At 45.0% G+C, this 23751-nt stretch overlaps 3 protein-coding genes, 1 long non-coding RNA gene, 1 other non-coding gene and 1 pseudogene across 5 annotated transcripts; 3 read left to right on the top strand and 3 right to left on the bottom strand.

Annotated features, from left to right (window-relative positions):
- Positions 1–713: 713 nt before the first annotated feature.
- Positions 714–4472, top strand: LOC112936407 (uncharacterized). Its single transcript, XR_003238518.2, has 2 exons — positions 714–918; positions 4211–4472. It is a non-coding gene; the product is annotated as an uncharacterized lncRNA (long non-coding RNA).
- A 2952-nt stretch (positions 4473–7424) lies between these two features.
- On the bottom strand, positions 7425–11803 carry LOC4325297 (zinc finger BED domain-containing protein RICESLEEPER 1-like). Its single transcript, XM_015766962.3, has 4 exons — positions 11680–11803; positions 8950–11013; positions 8792–8862; positions 7425–7798 (listed from the first exon to the last, which is right to left on the bottom strand). The coding sequence occupies exons 2-3, from the start codon at positions 10982–10984 to the stop codon at positions 8792–8794; spliced, it is 2106 nt and encodes a 701-aa protein (XP_015622448.1). The 5' UTR covers positions 10985–11013; positions 11680–11803; the 3' UTR covers positions 7425–7798.
- Positions 11804–12399: 596 nt separating this feature from the next.
- Positions 12400–13603, top strand: LOC9267521 (protein STRICTOSIDINE SYNTHASE-LIKE 10-like; annotated as a pseudogene).
- Positions 13604–13883: 280 nt separating this feature from the next.
- LOC4325296 (uncharacterized) lies at positions 13884–19284 on the bottom strand. Its single transcript, XM_015764456.3, has 4 exons — positions 18836–19284; positions 17625–17767; positions 16424–17203; positions 13884–15388 (listed from the first exon to the last, which is right to left on the bottom strand). Exons 1-4 carry the CDS (start codon positions 19143–19145, stop codon positions 13988–13990), a joined length of 2634 nt encoding a protein of 877 aa, XP_015619942.1. The 5' UTR covers positions 19146–19284; the 3' UTR covers positions 13884–13987.
- LOC112937716 (small nucleolar RNA snoR101) lies at positions 15867–15930 on the bottom strand. The gene has a single exon (XR_003240376.1). It is a non-coding gene; the product is annotated as a small nucleolar RNA snoR101 (small nucleolar RNA).
- A 2460-nt stretch (positions 19285–21744) lies between the features above and the next one.
- LOC4325295 (uncharacterized) lies at positions 21745–23185 on the top strand. The gene has a single exon (XM_015766944.3). It carries the CDS (start codon positions 21840–21842, stop codon positions 22881–22883), a length of 1044 nt encoding a protein of 347 aa, XP_015622430.1. The 5' UTR covers positions 21745–21839; the 3' UTR covers positions 22884–23185.
- Positions 23186–23751: the final 566 nt, after the last annotated feature.

Genomic DNA, 23751 nt, shown 5'->3' with positions numbered 1-23751 from the left:
GATCGAGGCGCCACGGCACCGGATGGAGGCAAAGGCGGTAGATCGACGCCCGCGGCCGCGGATCGACGCGGCAGCGGCTGGGATTGACGCATCTTCTTCCCTTCTCTCCAGTCGACCCTCTCTCCATCTTCTTCCTAGCGCGGGAGTAGCAACGGCGCGGGGCGACACCTCTCCCCCAACGCGGCTCCTCGCCCATTCCTCGCCGAAAAGCTGCCGAAATCACCCGACGCTCTGCAGAGAGTCGCGGCGCTAGGCGAGGGTGCGGTCCCGATTGAAGATTCCCCTCGGGAGCGGTCAGACCACGCTAAAGCGTGGAGCGTTGAACATGGCCTAAGTGCTTAACAGAAAACCCTCGGTGACTGGCAGGTGGTCCGAAGTCCTAACATGTGCCGTGGCCCACTTGCAGTGAGAGAAGGGAGTTGAGGAAAAAAAAGAAAATGGAGATGAGAGATGAACTGTAGACTAGTATGCGGATGTGTGTGGGGGCACGCGTTGCGGTGGCAGTGACTATGAGCAGCGAGCGCTGTGCGGACTCGAGAAAAAAGCAGAAAAAATAGCTGACAGCCATTGCTCATTTGCTCCCTCCTTTCCTTTTGCCCCTGCTGCCTCTGCACACTGCACGCTCCCTTCTCTCTCTCTCTCTCTCTCTCTCTCTCTCTCTCTCTCTCCGAGCCCAGCACAAGAGTAGACTGCCCTTTTCTTTGCTTGGTTTTAACTCTCAGCTTCCCCTTCCTTTCGGAGACACATAGGCCTTCCTTCCTTGCTTGCTCCCTAGCTTCTCTCAGCTCACACACACAGCTCAAGCAAGCGGGAGGACGTCGAGGGCCAACCGAGTAAATGGCCGCGGATGGGGTCGGCCAGGCTTCCCCAAGGCCTCCATGGCCTCCTAAGGAGCGCGAGGTGGACTCGGAGGGGAAGGTGAGCAGCTGCTTGATTGATTCCCATGCTACCGCATTGCACTCGGTTTCTTGCTCTTTTGCTGTTCTTAAAGTTTGTTGAGTTGTTCATGGTGTGAGGTAACAAGAAGTTTTCTTTGAGAGATAGAGGTAGTAAGAGCTAGGTAGTAAGAGTTCTGCAAAGGCATGGTGCTAGATAGTTTTTCTTTCAAGGTTCAGGTTGTGTAGGAGGCAATACAAAATCATGGTCGATTGTTCTTGTTTTCAAGGTTTAAGGCTTTAAGCTACGGTCACTGGTCTACAACAAATCTACTAAGCTAGTTATGGACTCGTGGTACATATATGATATATGCACGCAAAATGAATGGTGTTTTTGCTACTACATGGCCATGCAGAGGGCCAAATTTGCCTTTTCCAGAATGGTTTTAAGAAATACTACATTAGACAAGAGTTATATATATCTGGCTACTAGGCTGCTAGATACTTAGATCCAGTTAATTTGTGAGTAATTTTTCATAACGTGAGCTAGTAGTATATTTTAAGGTGATGACTACGTACTATTTAGTATTTATCATCTTTGATCAGGCTTCAATAGTCCAATGGTAATCCCATAGTTGCGGTTTGGTGGACGTAGATTTGGTTGGGCCGGCACTAGTACTTCATAGATTTTATGGGTGAGCTGCCTGCCATCCCATAACTACTGCGTGTTCATTGTGCGCCCAAATAAGTGCCTGATGCCCTGATCTCGTGGCTATGATTTTTTAAGTAGATATCATGCTTCATGTTACTTTTCTTTCTCTCAAAAGATGAGAAAAGCTTCGGTACTTTGTTAAACAATTGTCTTAGATTAGATGCCGAATCTTGGGAGAGTTAGGTCGTGATTCTAGAATAACTATATAATGGCTTTCATCAGTAATATGCCCTGAAGAGGTGCTTCATTTTTATTTAAAGATGACTGGTTTATCCTTGAAAACTGAATACTGTTCTGTAGGTCATCTTAAGCAGTTGATTAGTAATGTCTGCTAATGAATGTTATTGTCCCATGCCAAGGTAAGCTTTTGGGTGGTTGATCCTGAATGCCTGCATAATTTGATGCAATTCTAAGACAAGTGCTACAGTTTTGAATAGCTTTAACATAGAGTAATTGTTTTCTCTTTTGGCCCACTGGTTTGATGATCAACTCCCATTACTTCTACTGCGGAGTAAAGTATGTGGGCACTGTCACTGATCAGTTTATAGGGTCACTCTATACTCTTGCAATTCTATTGGTTATGTTTAGAACCCATTAAACCACTCTCCACATCACAAATGTGTTCTTTATAAATTTAATTTCAGTGGTACAAACTACAAACTTCGTTAACAATTCTGAAATTGTTTGCATGTCTCAATGCAAAAGTCCAGAACATGCCAATCTGCCATTGCTTATGTCCATCATTTTTGTTTGGTACTACCTCCCTCCCAAAATAAGTGCAGCCGTAGGAATCCGTGTCGAAGGTTTGACCATCCGTATTATTTGAAAAAATTATGAAAAAATTTAAAAAAGTTAGTTACACATAAAATACTATTTATATTTTATCATCTACTAACAACAAAAATACTAATCATAGAAAAAATTCAAATAAGACGAGCGATCAAACGTTGGACGTGAACAGTGTAAAACTGCACTTATTTTGGGACGGATGTAGTATCTAGCATTGAATTGGATGACAGCAGTACAAACTTGCAGGTTTGTGTGGACCCTTTTGGTCCTGATGTCAACCAATTGTCTTTTTACTTTTTTTTCGTGTACGTGATCTGCATGCTCTATTTATGGGCCTCCATGTTTGTACAGGTGTCACCAACTTTCTTATAAGCAATCAATTTTTGCCCTTAGTTTCTTTTTCTAATTTTTGGCTTTTGCTAAGAGCCCCAGGTGATTTATAAATAAGATATTAACAAAAAGAATGCCATGTTTGTCTGCATTTAGGGCTTGTTTGGTTTAGTACTCTACCAATATGTTGGTAGTGCCAAACTCTAGCCAAGTTTTGGCACTACTAATACTTTGGTAGGGTAAAATTGTAAATGAGTGCATTTGGATTTATGCCAATTGAGAACCAAATTTTAAATTGTGGTGAAGAATATTTTAGAATTGTGCCAAATTGAGTATTGGCATTACCAAACATTTGGCTTCAAATCAAATCATCACATTTGCTATTTAAACCACCAAAAAATTGGTATGACAATATTTTGGTATCAAACCAAAACGCCCCTTATTTTTTGAGATCTACAAATTTCGTCTTTACTTTTTTTGTATTTGATAGTACTTGCTAGAGAAGATATTTGTTTATGTTAAAATAAATGCAACATGTGATTGCTTTTGTTGTTGATGCATGAAAACAGTTTTCTAGCTCCGTAATTTCTTTGCTCAGGCAGTAATCCGTGCTCCCATCAGGTTTACCTTATCGTTTGGGCCGGGGTTATCGCCACCCCGCGATAGCGCGATAATCACCTAAAATCGCACAAAAATCACATCCAAAAATTCGAATTCAAAACTCACCGGTATCACGGTTTCACCGCGATAATCGCACGGTTTACCGCGATATTCGCACGGTTATCGCGGGCTGTGTAGCTAAAATCATGTAAATGTAAAATAAATAGGGAAAAAAAATCAACAATACGGTTGAATATGTGTACAAAACTATAAATTGAGAATAATTGGAAGAATATGTAGCCCAATATTCTCTTCTTTTTTCCAATTTGTAAACTATTTTTGCCTGTGCCCTCAAATTTGAATTTAGCTTACTCTATTTCAAAAAAATTCTTCACCATTGGCAATTACAAATCAAGAACTACATCCATGATTTTTGTCGCGCGATTATCGTGCGATAAGTGAAACCCTGGCTCCCATACAATCTACAAAGGATCAAAGATGTAGTACATTCATTTTCATCTGTAAATTGTGTTTAGACAAAATTTATACTTTAATTGTAATTCAAACACACGAGTCCTCGGTAAAATGGTAAAATGTGAATGTAGTCCTGTAGGTAAGCAGGTTATCTACTCATTAGTCGGTTTTGCAATTTGCAGCATGCATGCATGCAATTGGCCTGAACTTCTTGGCCGTGTGCATGTGTTTGTTTCATCAGTAATAGTATAACTTCAGAGCTGCCTCAGTGTACTTGTGTGGCCTATTTCAGTGCTTGTGTTATCCTATAATGCTGTGTTGAAAACTTGAAGCAAGCAAACCTTTTTTTCTTTTTGCAGTCCTGTATATCAATAGTACAACTCAATCATATCTCCTTGACAATTGACAAGAACATTCTTCTCGGTTGCAGGCCCCGTGTCCACGTTGATCACCTCAGAGCAGCCTGGTGTATCCACCGATCGTGACGCCTGCTCGCACGCACGCGAAGGAGGAGGGCATGGCTGGAGGGGAGAGGAGATGGGAATGAAGCCGTATTGGTCCGGGAAGCGTATACATAGGAGTATTTTTGTGTAAGATCGAGAAATACGTACCAGATAAAAAGTCTCAGTTTTCGGGTAGAGGGGAGGTAATTAAACTGGCAATCTTAGCTAATGCAAATTCTTTTTTCGATCGATCGATCTACCATGGCAAAATTCAGCTGCAATCTGTCTCACCGAAGGACGTGGGCGCTGTCACGCTGGGCCTTTTTTATATATCCCTTGAATTTATTCTCACTCCGTGCCTGTGCGTGCATGCATGGTCCAGCGTACTTGCCCGGTGCGGTCGGCGACGCTGCGGTGAAACGTTTCGTCATGCGCATGCACTGCTGGTCTGCGCGTGCCGCGCGCCGGGCGGGTGTGGGGGGTGGGCCGCTCGGGCGGTTGGCGCTATGCGGCGTGCGCTGCGCTGCGCTGCCCGGTGCCAGCGACCCTGCCGAGCGAGGCAGAGGCAGAGGCAGGCCGCAGGCGTACGTGTTGGCTTGCGCCGCTGGGGCTAGCTTGGCTGGCCGCGGAAGAGGGGGATGTGTGTGCTGCGCGCGTGTCAGCGGGGTGACGGGGTTGGCGTGCCGATGGGCACAGCCTCTCGGGTAGAGCCCCGCTGTGGTGGTGGAGCGTGGGTTGCCGCACGCGGTGGGTCCAGGGAAGAAAATTAGCGGTTGTCTCGGCACGGTCGTGGGATCATTTCGTTCGGTGGCCTGGCACTGGCGTATGCCCTCTTTGGAGGAGCTTAAGAAGCTTAAGATTATGAGTCAGCTTCTGCGAATTTGGAGAAGCTGGGTTTTTCAGTTTCTGGATTCTAGTTTATTTTCTGGATTCTATAACTATATATTCTTATAATCTGGGTGACAATCTGAATTGTTTGGGGAGCTAGAGATTATGAGAGAAGTTGCAGCAGCTAGAAGCACCTCCAAACATGCCCGTAGTCTGGGACGAGATCCCGGTAGTGGGTAGAATAGCAAGATGGGAACTCCCCATCCGCCCCATCGGCCATCGCCTATTAAAAAGGTACATAGGCCGTAGGGTGTATTATGAGCCCCATCATTTGGCTTATCTGCGGAATAAGCCAAACGGCATATTTGCAAATGAAAAATAATTTGTGAATAAAACTTTTATATACGTGTTCTTATAGATGTAAAAGTAAATACTGAAAAACAATGAAAAAGAAAAAGAAAAGAGTAATGCATGCTTTCGTTTTTTCTAAGGACGACTTAGCTATGCAGGAAAAATAAGCAACGAATAAAACGAGAAAATACTTAAATTAATTCCATAACTAATTCTAATAAAATTTAAAATTTGCTTTCAACTTAGCTAAAAAAAAGATAGTCCGACCGTCCTCTAAATAGCACGATAAAAGCACCTATATATAGACCGTGCGGCTCAAGCTCATTATGTTGGGAATGGTGAAAATTTCACTAATCGAGAAGAAAAGAGAAGAAAGAGAAGAAACCGAGCTGTAGATTTATAGCCAACTGTAACACAGACTCCAAAGCGTTATGTGTGTATGAGAGGTGGGACCAGGTATTAATGGTGTATTATATTTTTATAGTTAACTATTGTATGAATGGACTATTAGATTAGCTATAGATGATTTGGAGCCTGCAGTTGGCTCTTAGGAAGTTTGTAAAATGAAAAATGTCGTCACAGGCTCCTAGTAAGGAAAAATGGCACTCTTTAGCAATAGTGCGCATTCTCCATTCTCCAATTGTTTGCTAGTTTATGTAGAGTCAAGCTTTTGATAAACCCTTAAGCAAGCTAGGATTATGTTTCTCACTACAACCTGACGATGTATAGAAAGCACTACTATCGGATTGAATGTAGTCTAGTTGTCTTTGGAACTTTCTGTGGAGGAAAAGGTGTGCTTTATATCCCTCACCTACAGATCAAGTTTTATTTGCGTCTCTTAATTATAAAACGGGCTATATGGCATCCCCTAATTACCAAAATCAGTACATATAGAATCACTAGACGGTTTAAACAATGTTTTCATCCTACATAGCATACATGTGGTGTATTGATTAGTCTTTGCCCCTTGGTGTGTACTTGGCATTAGAGGAAAAAAAAATAGAGTGAATTGCCCCCAATCCAAAGTTTTCACATAAGACTAGATATGTGTACCTATTTTGCACTATGGACCACCCTTTCATCTCTCTCTTCTCCACCTCCGGCTCTCCCATCACCACCACCTCCACCTCTTTTGCCCCTGCTTCATTCTAACTAGACGGTGAATCTCGTCCGAACTGAGGAGGAGTTCACTGGTGTGGGGGAAGAGGAGCTTGCCGGTGCCTTATCAATCAAGCTCCAGTGGGAGAGGGTGGAGCTGGAGGTGGAGAAGAAAGAGATGGAGAAGGTGATCCAAAGTGCTGAAGAGGTAAACATACCTAGCTTTATGTGAAAACTTTGATAAAAAATACTATCCAAAACTACAATAAAAAATATCAAGGGGATCCATATGTCAGTCACACAATAATAATAATAATAAAATATAATAGGTCCACATGTCATCTGGCTCCTCTCTCTACCCCTTCTCTCCTTAAGGCCAGCGAGGATAGCGGAGCTGACAAATACCAGCGGCAGCATCATTAGAAGTGGGTCCCATATATTGGTTTTATTCTATTTTGCTTCCTATTGTCGCATAGGTACCACGTAAAATAAAGACCTAGTCAAACAAGCCACGTATGTACCACGTCAAACAAAACCATTCTTAAAATTATCAAGTGACTTACACTGGTTTTAGGAGTTGGGATGTAAAGTTGACTTTTTCCTTATGTGGTCACATATCTAAATAGGCCCAGTAAGGACTTCTAGCCCACTCGTTAAATAAGAAAGCAACACCATTGGGGAGAATATAGAACACCTTGCCCCTAAGGGCAGTGATTTGTAGAGAAGATAAAGATAAAAGGAGATAAGCTTCTAGCATCATACTTTTGCGTTTTCGTGACCAACTTTAAAGTTCTGTGAGTTGAGAGAGACGATTTTCAACATCTTGATAAGCCTCAAGAGACTTGACCGTTCTTTATACTGGCTAATTTAAGAAAGAAAAAAAAAAGACATAAACACAAGTCGTCACTCGTCAGATTCAGATTCTTTGATAGTAGAATAAATTTTGTCACATTTGAAATGTTGGATTCAAAGTTATCCACTTCAGGAGTGTTGCCTGCATAACTGCATATTCTTAAGAAATACGATGGAGATAACTTAGCTACGATGGAGATAACTTAGCTTAGCAGCATAATACACATTAAGTCATTAATGCAGAGTCAATTGCCTAAATTGATACTACCTTCTTGGAGGTACCTACGACTTCATTGTACAAACAGATCTAGAACTAGAACGATACATTTACAGGGGTGTAGCTGGAAGCCTGGAAATTGGACTGTTGAACATAAATAATGCAGTTACTTGCGTCCTCGCCTCCTTGGTCTCCTCAGGACTCAGGAGCCATCAATCAGAAGTCTCAACTGCAGACAAGTAAAAATGAAGATGTAATAATCCTGGTGCCCAATACAATAAAAGAAGTAACATATTTTTAACTTAACCAATTCGTCAAGTATCAGGCCACAAGCATAACAACCGCAATTGGCTAAAGTTAATACCATTGTGCAACCTGCACCAACGAAGAAAATTGCACCTAAAACACTACCATTTCGGTGGTGAATTACTGTGGATCGGATACTCCGATTGTTGTACTCCAGTAGTCTAGTGAAGAAAAGAAATATACAGTGTGCTATTTTTCTTCATTTTTTTAGCTGTACGGGTTTTAAAAAAAATCACACTAAGTTGATTGCAAATGGAGAGTAAAGAAAGTTTATATGAAAACGTATAGAAGGAAGTACTTAAGTAATACGGAGTATTAGCTAATATCGAGATCTGAAGCCGTGAGTAAATTAGCAGGCTACAAGCCTAAGAGTACAAATACTATGGTCAACAGGTTTCAGTTCTAGCAAATGGTGCTTCACGTAGCCATTTCTTTTTAGAGAATGTTTTTATTTATTCCCCTTATGCATTTATGAAATTGTACAAACAAGAATTCATGAGCAATTCAATTAGGCAGTTTGTAAGCTTAGCAACATCTGTGCACATGATCTTCTCAATCAATGGTGTCATGTAACTTGAACTGGTGTTCGAGAAAAATGTAACTCAAACTTCCAACGCATACTACTATTTGAAAGTAGGGATATTCTGCTCAGGGTAAGCCCAAGCACTGCTGTTGGATAAATTATATTATTGAACATAATCTTTGCACCAGAGTATAGATATAGATTTGATCTTCAATGTATTCAAGGTTTTGAAAACATGAGCAAACAGAGAAAGTCAAACACTTGAATATGTAAGCATAAATATTGAAGCTCCTCCCAAACTTTCCGCATGAGAACGTCACATGAATGCACATCTGGGAAAAGATAAAAGTATCAAAGCAAACTGAAACAAGTGATCTGCGTCCAATATATTACCTATTTTGGTAACACGATAAGTTCATCACCACGTGCCGCTTTGTCATCTGCATGACCGTCTGAACTAGCAACTGCAAAAGCACAAGTGAAACAAATAATTCAGATTAACATGCCCGGCAGAAATATAACTTACTGTAGAAGGTGTGACCTAGTGGTACCTTCTGTATCTTCCCGCAACCAATCTTGCGCACATACCAATCCCTGCACTGTTGAAGGGTCCATGGTACTGAGATACTCATTTAATGTCCGAGCATCACTGTCCAATGGGATGATAGATACAGGGACAGCTAAAATATCACGAGCCATTTGAGAAAGGACAGGATACTTTGCTGCAAAGGACTTCCACCATCCCAGGATGTCAAAATTATCTAAATGCCCTTCCTTTTGGCGATAGACCGGTTCCTCAAGGTACATGTCTAAGTCAGACTTAAAGGATTGGCCTGATGACGTCTCCTGTATATATTGATCAAGTCCCCTTCGAGCATCAGATAATGTGATACGGGAGAAGGTCTTAAAATCATCACCATTGCTGTATACCGAACTCATGCAAGAATTACTGGTTGCAGAGTAGAAGAGAGCAGATGGATTCTTGAATGAATTTCCTGACTGTTCATATTCACTGCACAAATTGGTAAAACTCTGCCGAATGTCATCTATTGTTGTCTTTGCTCTAAATTGATCAGCAGCATAAATGAGTCTACAGAAGTACTCAACAGACTTCATCTTATATCGAGGATCCAGAATAGATGCGAATGCCATTACTGGTCTAGTAAGATCCCAGTACCCCTCAAATTTTGTCAGCATTCGGTCAGCCACTTGTGCAACAACAGGAGATGGACTATTACGCCAGGTATTCAAAAGAACATGCACCTCACACATGTCATTAAAATAGAGATTTGCAGTCGGATTTTCCACAGGAAACTTCTCCATCTTATGATAGAGCGCATCAAGTATTTCAGTGAGGGCTTTCACATCGGCCCACTCCTTCGCAGTGAGAAAAGCACCATAATGTGCTTCCTGTTCTGCAAGGCGCATGAGAACATCATGATAGTAACATGCAGAATCAAACATTAAGTATGTAGACGGCCAGTTATTAGGAGAATCAAGAACTAGCAGTTTTTGGTCCATCTGCAACAGTTTTGCAGTATCCTGAAACTTTTCGAACCTTTCTTGTGAGAACTTGACATTCTGAATCATCTCACGGACTCTAGTAATTATATCAGATGTCTGTTCTAAGCTTTCTTGGACTGTGAGGTTAAGAATGTGCGCACAAGAGCGCACCTGGAACAAATTCCCATTTAATAGGAGGAGTCTCCTAGGCTGCAGAACTACGAGAAGCTCTCTAGCAACAATCTCACCAGAGGCGCAGTTGTCCAGTACAATGGCAGCTAGCTTCCTGTCAATACCCCACTCACGCAACTTCTCTAGAATGAGACTAGCAATCTGATCATCTGTAAAAGGTGCCTCCACATGCACAAAGTTCAGAATTTTTTTCCTAACTTTCCACTCATCATTGGCATGGTCAATATAGTGACAGGTCAAACACAAGAAGTCCATCTGTGTATTCGATCGCCACATATCAACTGAGATACTAAGTCGGCAAGGGATCTTGAGCAGAGCATCCTGCAGCTTCAGCTTCTCGCTTTCATAAATTGTCATGCTATCAGCCCTCACTGTTTCATATGACACCATCCTAAACCGTGGCTGGAGGTTCTTGACAAACTTTTGGAAGCCCACATCATCCACTATTGAAAACCGGTACCCATGCTGGACAATCATATGGGCAAGATCTCGCCGACTGAGTTCTTGGTCAAAATGCGTGCCATCGTTGTCATGGTCCTCTCCCGAAGCATGTCCGTCACCAGACTGTCCATCAGTGGAGGTTTTGTTGTGGAGAATACGGCGCACAATAAGCTTCCGGCGCTTACCAGCACGACGCGTGGAGGTGGTGGTGCAGATTGCGAGGTGGTTGCGTAGGTGTGTGGTGCCTGACCGGCTAGTAGCTGTGAGCTGCTTCTTACAGTGGTTACAGACAGCAACACAGCTTCCATCAGCACGCCGTTCCTTAGTGAAGTCCTGCCAAACTGCAGACCGCAATTTCCGTGCCCGTGGATTGTGCACCACAGGCACAGGCACCACTGCAGTGTTCACTGAGCTAGTAATCGGCACTTCCATAGCTGTTGGCTCCAGCATGCTATCTTGTATCTAAATATGATCGCCCACTGCAGCAGATCCAAACAAGCACATCATGCAACGCTAGTAGCAATATAGTATATATAAAGACACTACATCCATACAAAGAAAAGGTAATAGCATCATTTTGACTCTCTTTTCCAGACAAACTCTCACGCGTCCAAAACACTGGAAAGCAATGAGTGACCTTTGATGTTACTATATTTTCTCCATGCCCTCTTCTACTTGTAGCTACAAGCTATAACTATACACGCGCAAGTAGAAATTGGCAGGAAAAGCTCATATCCTAAGCATACACTCACACTACAGAACGCCTCTGATAATCCACAAATCCCATTAAAACATCTGGAGATGCAGCAAGCTGCCATTCCGCCCGGTTGATGAAACACGCACAAAATACCTTCATTAAATCCCCTCACCTCACCGGCTCAACCCGCCCGAATCCCCAGTGTCCCAAACCAACGACGCAATCAGCGTATACAAGGGAGCGATCTGGAAGATACAAGCTAAATCGGAGCCTCCATGGGTCCAATCCCCACACTCGAATCCCATGAAATCGGGCACGAAGCAGCTCGTAGACCGCGCCCTCGGCTAGGGTTTATGACTCCGGTTACTGGACCCGATAACACCACGGAGGAGGCGGAGGAGGCAGCGTGGGGATGGGGGGAAGGGCGAGGAAGGGAGCGGGGACTGACCTCGTCGGAGGCGGCCGGCGGCGAGCGGTGGTGGGTCGGGGGGGAGGAGGGGACCCGCAACCCGATCCGAGGGGGCTTAGCAGATCGGAGCCGGGGGCGGAATGCGTGGGTTGGGTCGCGACCCATTTCCGCGTCCGTGCGGTGAGGCCTCTTTTTTTTGGTTTGCCGTGTGGTGGGTTTCGGGTCCGCGCCTGCGCCGATGCGGCGATGGACGGCCGCGATGCCAATCTGGTTGGGGCGTGGGCGGCTGGGCGCGTGGGTTGCCCGCGACCGCGACGTGGCGTTCGTGGAAGGAGAGGTTGGCATTGGGAACTTGGAACGGAGCCGGAGCCCGCGGGGGTGAAGAAAACCGAATCCAAGCCTGTGTCGTGGCTCCGTTTCGGTTGGGTTTCGTCTTCCCGTCCATCTGCAATACTCAATACGTTTCGTATTACGAGTCGTTTAACATTTTCTAAATTTTTCTAAATTTATAATTAAATTTATAAAAAATATACTACTAATAATTTTAGTAAACAAATATATTATTAAAATATAATTTAAATTTAACTAAATTAATGGTATTACAGATGTTTTTAATTTTTCTATAATTTAATTAAATCTAAATAATTTTAACTTAAAAAGAATTAAACTTATAATACGAGACGGATAGAGTACTAGTTCGAGCAGGATTACTGACGACCTCGAGTAGAACTTGGACACCGGGAAACGCCGAGGCTGTCACGAGCCATAACCTATAAAAACATGCAGGTAGCGGCTAGTTCTCCATCGAAAACGTTTTCTCGGCTACGTGCAACGATGAGGCGACCCATGGCTCGCGATTTTACGGCGACGTTTCTTCTGCTGCTCAGCGTCGCGTCGCTGCTGGTGATCTCGCCGTGCGCGGCCCAGCAGATCAAGACCACCGACACGCGGTGGAGCTACCACCTCCCGCTTCCCGACGGCGTCAGCGGCGCCGAGAGCCTCGCCTTCGACGGCAAGGACGGCCTCTACACCGGCGTCTCGGACGGCCGCGTGCTCAAGTGGGGAGGCAGCGCCGCCGGCTGGACCACGTTCGCGTACAATGCGAACTACCGGAAAATCCCTCTCTGCTCGTCGTCCGAGGTGCCACCGGAGGAGAGGGAGAGCATCTGCGGGCGCCCGCTGGGGATCCGGTTGTTCAGGAAGACCGGCGAGCTCTACATCGCCGACGCGTACAAGGGGCTGATGAAGGTCGGGCCCGACGGCGGCGAGGCCCAGGTGGTCGCGACCGAGGCGGACGGCGTCCCCTTCCACTTCCTCAATGGCCTTGACGTCGACCAAGCTACGGGTGATGCCTACTTCACCGACAGCAGCAGCACGTACACCCGCAGGTTCAACGGGGAGATCACGATGAACGCCGACGCGACAGGGCGGCTGCTCAAGTACGACGCGCGGACGCGGCGGGTCACCGTGCTGAAGACCGACCTGCCGTACCCGAACGGCGTCGCCGTCAGCCGAGACAGGACGCACCTCGTCGTGGCGCACACCGTGCCGTGCCAGGCGTTCCGGTACTGGCTGCGGGGCACCAAAGCCGGCGAGTACGAGCTCTTCGCCGACCTCCCGGGCTACCCCGACAACGTGAGGCGCGACACCTAGGGAGGCTACTGGGTGGCGCTCAACCAGGAGAGGATGCGGCTGGGCGCGGCGCCCGCAGCCAAGCACCTGGTCGGCGTACGGCTCAACCCCGACGGCGTGGAGGTGGAGGAGTTGACGGCTGCCAAGGGCGTCACGCTCAGCGAGGTGGCGGAGCAGAAGGGCAAGCTGTGGTTGGGCTCCGTCGAACTCGATTACATTGGCATGTTTGCTTGATAGTGCTAATTAATTAGGCGTAATTGCGTTTTTAGGAGAATTTTAGTGTACTAGGAGAGTAGGAGTACATGCCTGTTTACTTAATCTGTGTGATATTACGTGCTTTACGTTTGCTCTTCGTTTTTTTTGAAACCTGTGCTTTGCATATATTTGTTCGAACTTCGATCGAACGGTGCCCATTAGCCCAAGTTCGGCGCTCGGCTCATGCAAACGGGGAGGCGAGGAAAAACAGCGAATACACAATACCATACGAATAGGATCCAACTCATCCAAGGCCCCATGTTGGATGGCCTTGGTACCGAGTAGTGAACCAATATGGCCATTGCGGAACGCAGTCGCTATCCTGTACACAGTACACATATTTCAAATGAGAGAGATAACCGAACAAGTACACTTCTTGATACCCTGAGTCGGTGCTGAACAAGGAGAGTTGGCTACATTATCCCATTGTACAGCATAATCCCCACAGGGTATTACAGATTTACAGTGTTTCTAGCAACATTGCTCTGATTTTTGCTCTCAACTCACTCGGCACTTCAGTTGTTGCCTGGGAGGATTGAGCAGTGTCACCAGGGGGCTTTTCCTGGTTCTGGGAGACTTCTGGGAGAACTATAGTTTGTTTGCTCTTATCTCGGTCATCGTCCTTTTTCCTTTTTGAACTGGAACGGTGGTCCCTCTGGTGTCTATGTGAACTCCTATGCTCATCATCCTCGTGATAGTGATAGTCATCCCTGTGACGATGCCTTGACTTGGAGCTCCTGTGCTCATGCTCATCTTCTGAAGAGCTATCACGGTGCCTATGATGCCTGGGTTCCAGATCCTTGGAGTGTCTCTTGAGCTTATGTTTGTGAACATCACTAGTATGAGCTCTTGAATCCTCTGAACGGTGCTTCTTCCTAGAGTGTTTATAGCTCTCCTCTGAATCATAGTTCTCCTCGTCAGATTCTGGGTGATGTTTTTTCCTATACTTCCTTGCCCTGTTCCGTTCGTCATCAGAGTCTTTCTCCTGCTTGGCCAGATTAGAGCCTTCACGTTCAAATGGCACAGAGCTACCTTCACGTTCCTTAGCTGATGGTTGTGGATCAGACTCAGATAAGTTCAAATCACCAGGAGAGGCCCTTCCAGCTTCATTAGTTTGATCAGCTGAAGTTGACAAATCAGCCATCTTGCTGCCACCACTCTTAATAATAGAGGTAAACATCTTTGCACGTCTAAGCCTCTCAGCCTTCAGCTTCTGCTCTTTTGTCATGGATGCTTCAGAAGAATCAGCTTCTTTAGAGGCTGCAACAGCAGCAGCTTTTGCGATAGTGTTTGCAATCCAATCATCATCAATTATTCCAGTGCCTTCATTTTTAGGCTGACCACTACTTGTGAGTGAGGTACATGCCTCACTATTTGAAACAGGTTTGGATGGTACATCTGGGTCCTGTAAAGAGGAGAAACTTCCAAAGCTTGAAGTATGTCCATTATCTCCACGGGTCTGACCAATTCCACTAGTGTCCTTCAGTGTGTTTGTTTGAATATTGGCAGGGCCAAATCCACGAGTAGCTGCCATAACAATAGCAGCAGCTTCATCTGCAGTGACATTCCGAGGAGGTTCCTTCTTGGCCCCACTAATGATCATGTGGAACTTTCCCTTCCCTTGTTTGTGTTTGTCATAGAGCTGCTTCTCTGACGGCTCAGCAGAGCTTCTATCAGGAGAACTGGCATCCTTGCTAGTACTTGACCGTTTCTTGCTTTTACTTTCTCCCTTACCATGATTACTACCTTTGCGCTCTGAAGGGCTTCTTCTGTCTTTCTGCTCTGAAGAGCTTCTTCGGTCTTTGTGCTCTGAAGAGCTTTTTCTGTCTTTGGGCTCTGAAGAACCACCACGGGACTTGGACTGCAAAATCATTCAGAATTTAAATCACAGTTAAGTGCATTTACAATTTTCCATTTGTTTATTGGTATGGGGAGGCCTACAAAACACCTCAAACAGACAAGTTCAGAAACATTGCATATACATATAATAATATTCTCCACGCAAATAAAAAATAGCAACCAAACACGCTCTGGAAGTTCGAGATTTATTCTCAAAAAGCAAGAATACGCAGAATGCAAGTACATCAACATAGATGGTATGCATTTCAATTAGCCAATAAAATCAGTACTGAGAAAAAAAGTAGAACAAAGCAACTAGGAATTTACAAACAAACATACTGGGAAGTAAATCAAGTATGGAAATGGTAACACAAGACTCTCCAAAACAACAAGAAAAACTTTAAATTAATCTGCTGTTTACCAATGCTAGAAAATGAAACCAAATATTTTATTAGTGACTGGAATTATCAACAAAAAAATAAGGGGGGAAAGGTAGGTAGTGCATCAGCAATGAAATATGTCCACATATGAACTTACCTGAAGTTCAGAGATCAAGTGTAAGACATCATGTGCACTAAAGAAACAAACAGGAGGAAAGCTTGGTATAGAAAAGCCATTAGCATTTCAGGCACTAGCACAAAAAAAGTGCTGAAGAATTAAAAAGAGCAAAAAAAAAAAAGAAACATAAGGTAGATCAACACATGCTTGTCCAAAAAGAACAATCAAATGAACCAACGAATGAAGAAAATTTGGATTTCTATCAGCCCATCATCACAAGAGGTTTTATATGAACATATCTAGCAGTTGATGCCTAGTGCGGTTTCACCAAAACATTATTGATGAACAATCAATTGAAAGGATTGAGCGCGTGAAATTTTGAGAGAAGTTCAGTCATAAAACACTGGGTAAACTTGTAAAGATAATGAATATATACATTGAAACAATGCATATATCATAAGGGATTAATAAAACTTAGTGTACCAAACAGCAAACAGAAAGGGGGATAATAAAGGAAATATTGCAATCTGAAAGTATAAACAAGCGTGGTTCACATTACCTCTTGAGTTTCCTCGAGAAGCTTCAGATAATACGGGTGATATGGATTAGATGGCAGAAGAAATGGAAACCTTCCTGTTGTTCTGTCTTGCTCAATGAGTTTTCCTTCAAACTCTTTCCCATTCCTGATAATAAATTCAACTATTTTCTCCATTGTACGCTTCAAGAAAGATGGTGGTTCCAGAATCACAACTTTTGTGTCAGAAACATCTGACGTACTTGATGCCATCATGGCATCTTTGGCCTTCTCTAGGCGAGCAGCAAGAAGGCTGCTGCCAGTAATCATTGGGTTCTTCTTAGTCAAAATAGATTTATCTTTAGCTGCAACAGTAGCTGCTGCCGTTGCTTTCTGACCATCCCGTGTTTCTTCGTTGCAATGTATAGCAGATACAGAGCTTTCATGACCTTGCTCATGCACAACCACGTCTTTTCCAGGAACCGTGCTTTTTGGACTAGGCGGAAGCATGCCTTCATCCTCATCTCCAGACTCATAGACAGCCCCAAGCAATGACAAAGCCCCGCCTGATGATGCATCATGCCCACTCTCACTATTGGCAGTTTTGCAGCCCTTGTTTGAATCAGCATCTAGACCATCTTTCAACAACTGAGGATGATCTACAAGGTACCGGAAGTAGCTGTGGAGATGATGGTCAGGCATCAAGAAACCAAATGTTGGATTACTACCCTGTTTCACCCTTAACACAATCTCTGACTGGCCCCCATGCTCACTGACAAATAGAGCAGTTCTTGCAATAATTTGATGAACCTTCTCAGAAGGAGGCTGCAAATGAAAAAAAATATGGGGGCGAAAACATTGTCTCAGTAAGGGTCTGAGTGCATGGAAGTACAAGATTATGATCAAAGCTCAAATGAATTTAGCTGGTATATCATAAGAACAGCTATCCCATGCCAGTACTTTTTTCTGTTGTGTGTAACATTTACATCATTCTAATCCCACCTGCCTATTCCTTACATCATGATATATGTAAGGAAACAATGTGCATCACTAGTAGGAACCTCATCTCTGCTCCAACCATCTGAAATAGGCATTTAATCCTTAGAAGAACATATGCACCTTGGATAATTATGGCTGGATCAGCTGAAGAATATTAATACAAAAATGCATAAAGAAATAAAATTCCGATTTATTAAAAGAAGTTCAATGTAAGCAGTCAGACAGACTCCATAGTCCATGTACTTACCAGCTTATTCAACAATCTGTCAGGCACGGGAAAAGATGGGCAATAATATGTGCTCAAATTATTTGGATCATCTGAACCAGCAGTACTCCCATATGAGAAAGGGACAGAATTATAATCAGCCCAACCTGTATCTGTCCCATTTCCTGTATAAAGAAAAGATGTCAGATGTAACATTGTTTACCACAAGCAACATAAAATATAGTGTTGAATGTAGAGGAAGACGTGTAGATGCAAATATGCATCTTAGAAGAAATAGAAGTCCCTTACTTGAACTGATTAAAGATGCTCATCAACTAAATTCAAGCATCCTTCCTGCAAACTTACAAAAGGTACAACAAAAAAATGTTTGGGTCCAATTAGCATTGCTAGTTGTGCTACTTGTGCAAGTATTGCTCACTCTCACTATATCGAGCTCCATAACAATGTAACTATTTCCTAGTTTGGTTGCTAGAAGAATAGCTACTGCAGGAATTCAACAGAGAGAAGCTTAATTTTGCTACTAACATTCAAACAAAAGAACTTTTAAACAACTGAGATCCATTCAAGGGCGATGTTTCAGAAGATTGAACTAAAATAATATTCTAACCAAGAAGATCGAATATCTACAGTCCATGTACTTAGCTTCATCTGGATGGGCTCAAAAGTCAGAACGATGTAAGTTCCCTCCCATTTCATGGACTTAACCTCAGCAGGGTTTCATTTGGTGGGTTCAGAATGATGTCATTTGAACCCATCCAAATGAAGCCTCAGTAAGACTTGAAACAAATCCGAGATGGTGAAAATTCACACAACTGAAACCAAACAACATTATGACATAACAAATTATCTTTGCTGTATGTCCTTACAATTGCAGAGGCAACTCTTGCACACAGATCAACAACATATTGTCTGGTACCTTCAGTCCTTCACTCTTGTTTGATCCCTACAGCAGATTTTTATTCTCTGTGGATCCCAGTGAGAGCAAAGGGGACTAGAAAAAACTGTTTGGTTTCTAACCTCTACTACATGATACATCAGGCGGTGTTGTTGAGAGTCTAATTTCTTGCTAGCACTCTTAAGATGATAAACACTGGATTCTTAGAGCTCGCATCGCCCAATTGCAACTAAAGGTGAAAGGGCAGCTGATGGATACGCAGAATAGTTGCAATACAGGATAGAGGATAGGGAAAGAGTGCATAGGCAGGTCAAGAGGAGCGGGAACAGACGTATACCTGAAGAGACCGCATCTTGAGAGCCCTCGCCGCCGAAATCGTCGGCGGTGAGGTCGAGGAAGCGCTCGCGGTCGAGTTCAGCCTCGGAGACGCCATCCAGAGAGGGGGCAGAGAGGAGGGCCGCGGAGTAGGAGCGGCGGGGGCGAGGAGGCACGCGGTCGAGCAGGTGCCGGACGTCGTGGCGGTCGAGGAGGAGGTCGTCCGCGCCGACGGCGGCCCAGGGGACGAGGGAGCCGCCGGAGTTGACGACCTCCGCCGTCGGGTCGTCGTCGAACAGCAGCGCGTGCCGGCCCACGATCTCCAGATCCATGGATGGGGGGGCACGCGGCTGCGTCTTCCTTCTTCTTCTTCGATTTGTTTCCGCAAGGCGGGCGGAGTACTATTCCGGGGCTCGATGGGGTATTGGAGTTCTAGGGTTTGTTTGTTCGACTCGATGGCAGAAACGGGACGCCCCCCGGGGGGGGGGGGGGGGGGGGGTGGAAGGAAGGGCAATATGGAATATTCGTCCACTGCCGTGACACGTGTCAATTTCGCTTGATTGCTCTCCTAGCTTTCCCTTTTCAATAATCAATACAAAAAGGTTAATTAGATAAATGCTATTGCTAATGACTTTATGGTTCAAAAAATATCATTACTGTTTTAATATTTAAAGTCATGCAATTTAAATTTCACAGTTACACAATATATGACATTACTTACTCCAAAATGTATATTTTCCTAAAAGTTCTAAACCAAACCGTCACTATCTTCTTACTCTATATCCTCTTCTCGCTCATCTTCATTAGATTTTTAACATTCTATCTTTTAAAATCTTTTTTTTGCAAATAGATCCTTTAAAAAAAACTTATTGTAGTAATGGATCTTTTTTACGACACTAGCATCATTGGTACCTTCCCCCTACCATCGTTGCAACTCAATCGAACCGGCATGACGGGACGACGTCAACTGCCACCTCCCGTGGGAGCGTCGTGCTATGGGACAGTACTAGCTGCCACTGTCGCTATTTGGTCGCTAGAGTGCCGACGTCCAAACTCATCCCCTCTATCACTTGATATTGAGTTGGAGCGGGAAAAAAAATAGTGCGCATTAGATATCCCCAAGAATACATTCATACTTTTCACATTGTTTCTCTCTTCATTTACATCAAATGTAACAAAATAATACAGTACCATCGGTGTTTAACAATTAATTATCAGGTTTTTTATCCTATCATACATACACGTAACATGTTTTTTAGTATGCTACAATAAAAAAAACACAGAGTTTTGGTGTTCTATAGCACATAGCATAAGTACATACATACTCCCTCCGTCCAAAAAAAACTCAACCTTCTACTAGGATGTGACACATTCTAGTACAATAAATTTATGCATACTTTATGTCCAGATTCGTTGTATTAGGATGTCCTAGTACTAGGTTGCCTTTTTTTGGACAGAGAGAGTAAGTTTAATACAATTTTTTTGGACGGACAGAGTAAGTTTAATACAAATATACATAAGATGAATTTTTATGGAACATACTTCCTCCATTTCACAATGTAAGTTATTCTAGCATTTCCCATATTCATATTGATGCTAATGAATCTAGATAGATATATATGTGGAAAATGATAGAATGATTTACATCGTAAAACAGAGAGAGAAGTTAGTAAATACAAAAGTTTTACCAATATTTTTCCTTGCTAAACGATGGGATCATATGCGAGCATCGATTGATACTTTGTGATACACTGATAAGATGCAACCGTATAGGCCTCACGCAGTAACACTCAATGACGGATTCACCGTGAGGTCGTTGGGGGTCTCGAGCCCCCAATATCGGTGTTACAACCGTGAAGCCTCCATTAAAATTAACTGTCATAATCCATTAGAAGATGACAATATAGTGTTCGTCTCAAAATATAGCAATTTTTGGATGCATGGGACATATCCTAATAATATGAATTTAGACATGCCTCCTATCCAGATTCGTAGTATTAGGATATATCATATCCAACTAAAAGTTGTTATATTTTGAGACGCAATGAGGGCCCGTTTAGTTCCCCAAATTTTTTTCCCAAAAACATCACATCGAATCTTTGGACACATGCATGAAGCATTAAATATAGATAAAAAGAAAAACTAATTGCACAGTTATGGGGAAAATCACGAGACGAATCTTTTAAGCCCAATTAGTCCGTGATTAGCCATAAGTGCTACAGTAACCCACATGTGCTAATGACGGCTTAATTAGTCTTAAAAGATTCGTCTCGTGGTTTTCAGGTGAGTTCTAAAATTAGTTTTTTCATTCGTGTCCGAAAACCCCTTCCGATATCCGGTCAAACGTTCGCTGTGACATCCAAAATTTTACTTTTCCCCAACTAAACACCCTGAGTAGTTTGTTCAGTTTGTTCTGTTACCTCTACCTGTTCCTGTATCCGCCCCTGGTCACAGTGCCCCTTGCTAAACGACGGGATCACGGGACTTGGGAGCATATCGATTGCTACTTTGTCACACGATGCGAGCGCACAAGCCTCACACTGTTTTGTTGCACGATGCGAGGTTCGCGGAGATGTGACACGACGCGTGTCCCGTGCCCGGTGCAGCGCACTAGTAGCAACCATTTTTTCCCCACGCACCGGGGGCACCATCTTCTTCAGCACGCAATGGCGCAACGCGAGTGCCACGATCCAAGCTGACACCGCGACCCCACCGGCGTCGCGGTGGCTGGCACGCATGCTCGCCAGAGCGGTTACCACTTACCACCCAAACTGACAGGTGGGGTCACGGGGCAACACCAATTCGTGGGCCCCACTGGTCAGTGAGGCGAAGCGAAACCCCTCCCCCAAATGCCGTCCGAGATTTTTCTTCTCCACCAATCCATCAAGCCCCCCCTTCGGCATAAAAAGGGCACTGCGCGATTGGGAAGGCGAAAGTAGTCTCGCCTTTTTCACAGCGAATTTCCCCCACCCGTCCCCATCGCAGAGAGGCAGAGAGAATCCACACTCCAAAACCCACCGTTCCCCATGGAGAAGGGCGACGAAACCCTCGCCTACCCCGCCGCCGCCGCCGGCGGCCAGAAGACCGCGCCCATCGGATGCTTCGCCGGCGACGACGTTGCCGCCACCACCGACGGGCACCCCACCAAGTCCTACGCCGCCGTCGCCGCCGAGAAGACCTTGCCCAACGGCAGCGTCGAGGAGGACGAGGTCACCGTCACCGCCGCCGAGAACCCCGCCAAGTCCTACGCCGCCGTCGTCGCTGAGAAGACCAGCCCCAACGGCAGCGTCGCGGAGGACGAGGTCACCGTCACCGCCGCCGAGAACCGCGCCAAGTCCTACGCCGACGTCGCCGCCGAGAAGACCTACCCCAACGGCAACGTCGAGGAGGACGAGGTCTCCGTCACCGCGGCCGTGAACCCCGCCAAGTCCTACGCCACCGTCGCCGCCGAGAAGACCGTGCCGGACGGCAGCGTTGCGGAGGATGAGGTCACCGTCACCGCCCCGGTGAACCCCGCCAAGTCCTACGCCGCCGTCGCCGCCAACGCCGAGATCGAGGACCTCCGCACCACCAATCACGACCTGGAGGAGAAGCTCGCCGCTGCCGACCGTGAGAAGAAGGGGCGTGCCACGGAGATCGACGGCCTGAAGGACACCTCCGATAAGGCCAAGCAGAACTCGGTCGTCTTCCAGTACATCGCCTCTTCTTCCGACGCGAAGGTGCTTGCGCTCCGCGAGGAGCTCGAGGATCTGCAGAAACTCCTCCAAGCAGAGAAAGATGAATTCAAGGCGGACAAGCGCGACTCCAATCAGCTCGCCGGCAAGGTGGGGTCCGAACGCGCGGTGAAGATGAGGCTCGAGGAGGAGGTGATTGCCATGAAGGAGAGGGCCAGGGCCAGGGCCGCCGCTGCCGCTGCCGCTGCCGCTGCGGAGGACGAGAGGGTGGCTGCTCCGACACCTGGGACCCTGCAGGGAGCGCGGGTCGCGTGGCCGGTGATGGCTGGAGCTGCGGCCGTCGGCGCCGCCGCGGCAGCTGTTGCCGTGGTGATCTTCCTCCGCCTCAAGAGGTAAACTGGTGATCTGATGCACAGGAAGTTTTGCTCTGCTGCGACAGCCTATGGAAGATTTGATGAGTTTTTTTGTGGTGATGAACTGATGATGGTAGAGTGCTGGATGAGAATAGTATGACTTCTATGAGCTAGTTGCTTAATAGCCTACAGAAACATAGGGATCTGAACACTTGTTATGTTCCATTCCTGTTTTTCCTTTTATCATTCTACCTTCTTCGGTGGTGACGCTAAATGTCTGAAACAATTTGTGATGCGTAACTGAGGAACGCCGAATGGTTGCTGTGCGGTTATGCTTTTTCTCCATTCTGAGCTTCTCATTACTTCTTACTGATGGTTTGCAGTTTGCATATCTGGATGTGCCCTTATATTGATTGATGATTTTGAGATATCCCGTTTTAATGAATGGATGAAATGAGCTAATTAATCTGTTGCCATATGTCACAGTTGATTAATGTGCTATGCTGTCTGATCTCGAGGCGTTTTCTGCTGCTCAAGTCTGTTCAATAGTACCTACGGGTTCTAGTTGCCGTTCCAGTCACCGAGGAACTATAACTTGATTAGATTCAGTGTTGCTTCTTTTATGCTGTGCAATATATGTCCTGTATATGCCTTTTGGCATGTGCATGCTTCCTCTATAGATGGTTATATGGAATGTGGATACGCACTTGTGGAAAACATGGTGGTGGGACAAATTTTCACCGTTTCATTATATTCATTTTCTGCTTCTAGGCTTTGGGTGCACTTCTATATTCTTTAGTTTGGAAAGAAATGTTTGATGGATGCATGTACATGTGATTGATTGATGCTAATGACCATGAAATAGTCTGGGGCCGTTTGATGCCATAAATGGTGTGCCCTTACTTTGATTA

Source organism: Oryza sativa, chromosome 1 (assembly GCF_034140825.1).
Source record: "Oryza sativa Japonica Group chromosome 1, ASM3414082v1".
NCBI lineage: Eukaryota > Viridiplantae > Streptophyta > Magnoliopsida > Poales > Poaceae > Oryza > Oryza sativa.
Note: the sequence above shows the minus strand (reverse complement) of the source record. Positions and strands in the feature narration are given on the sequence as shown.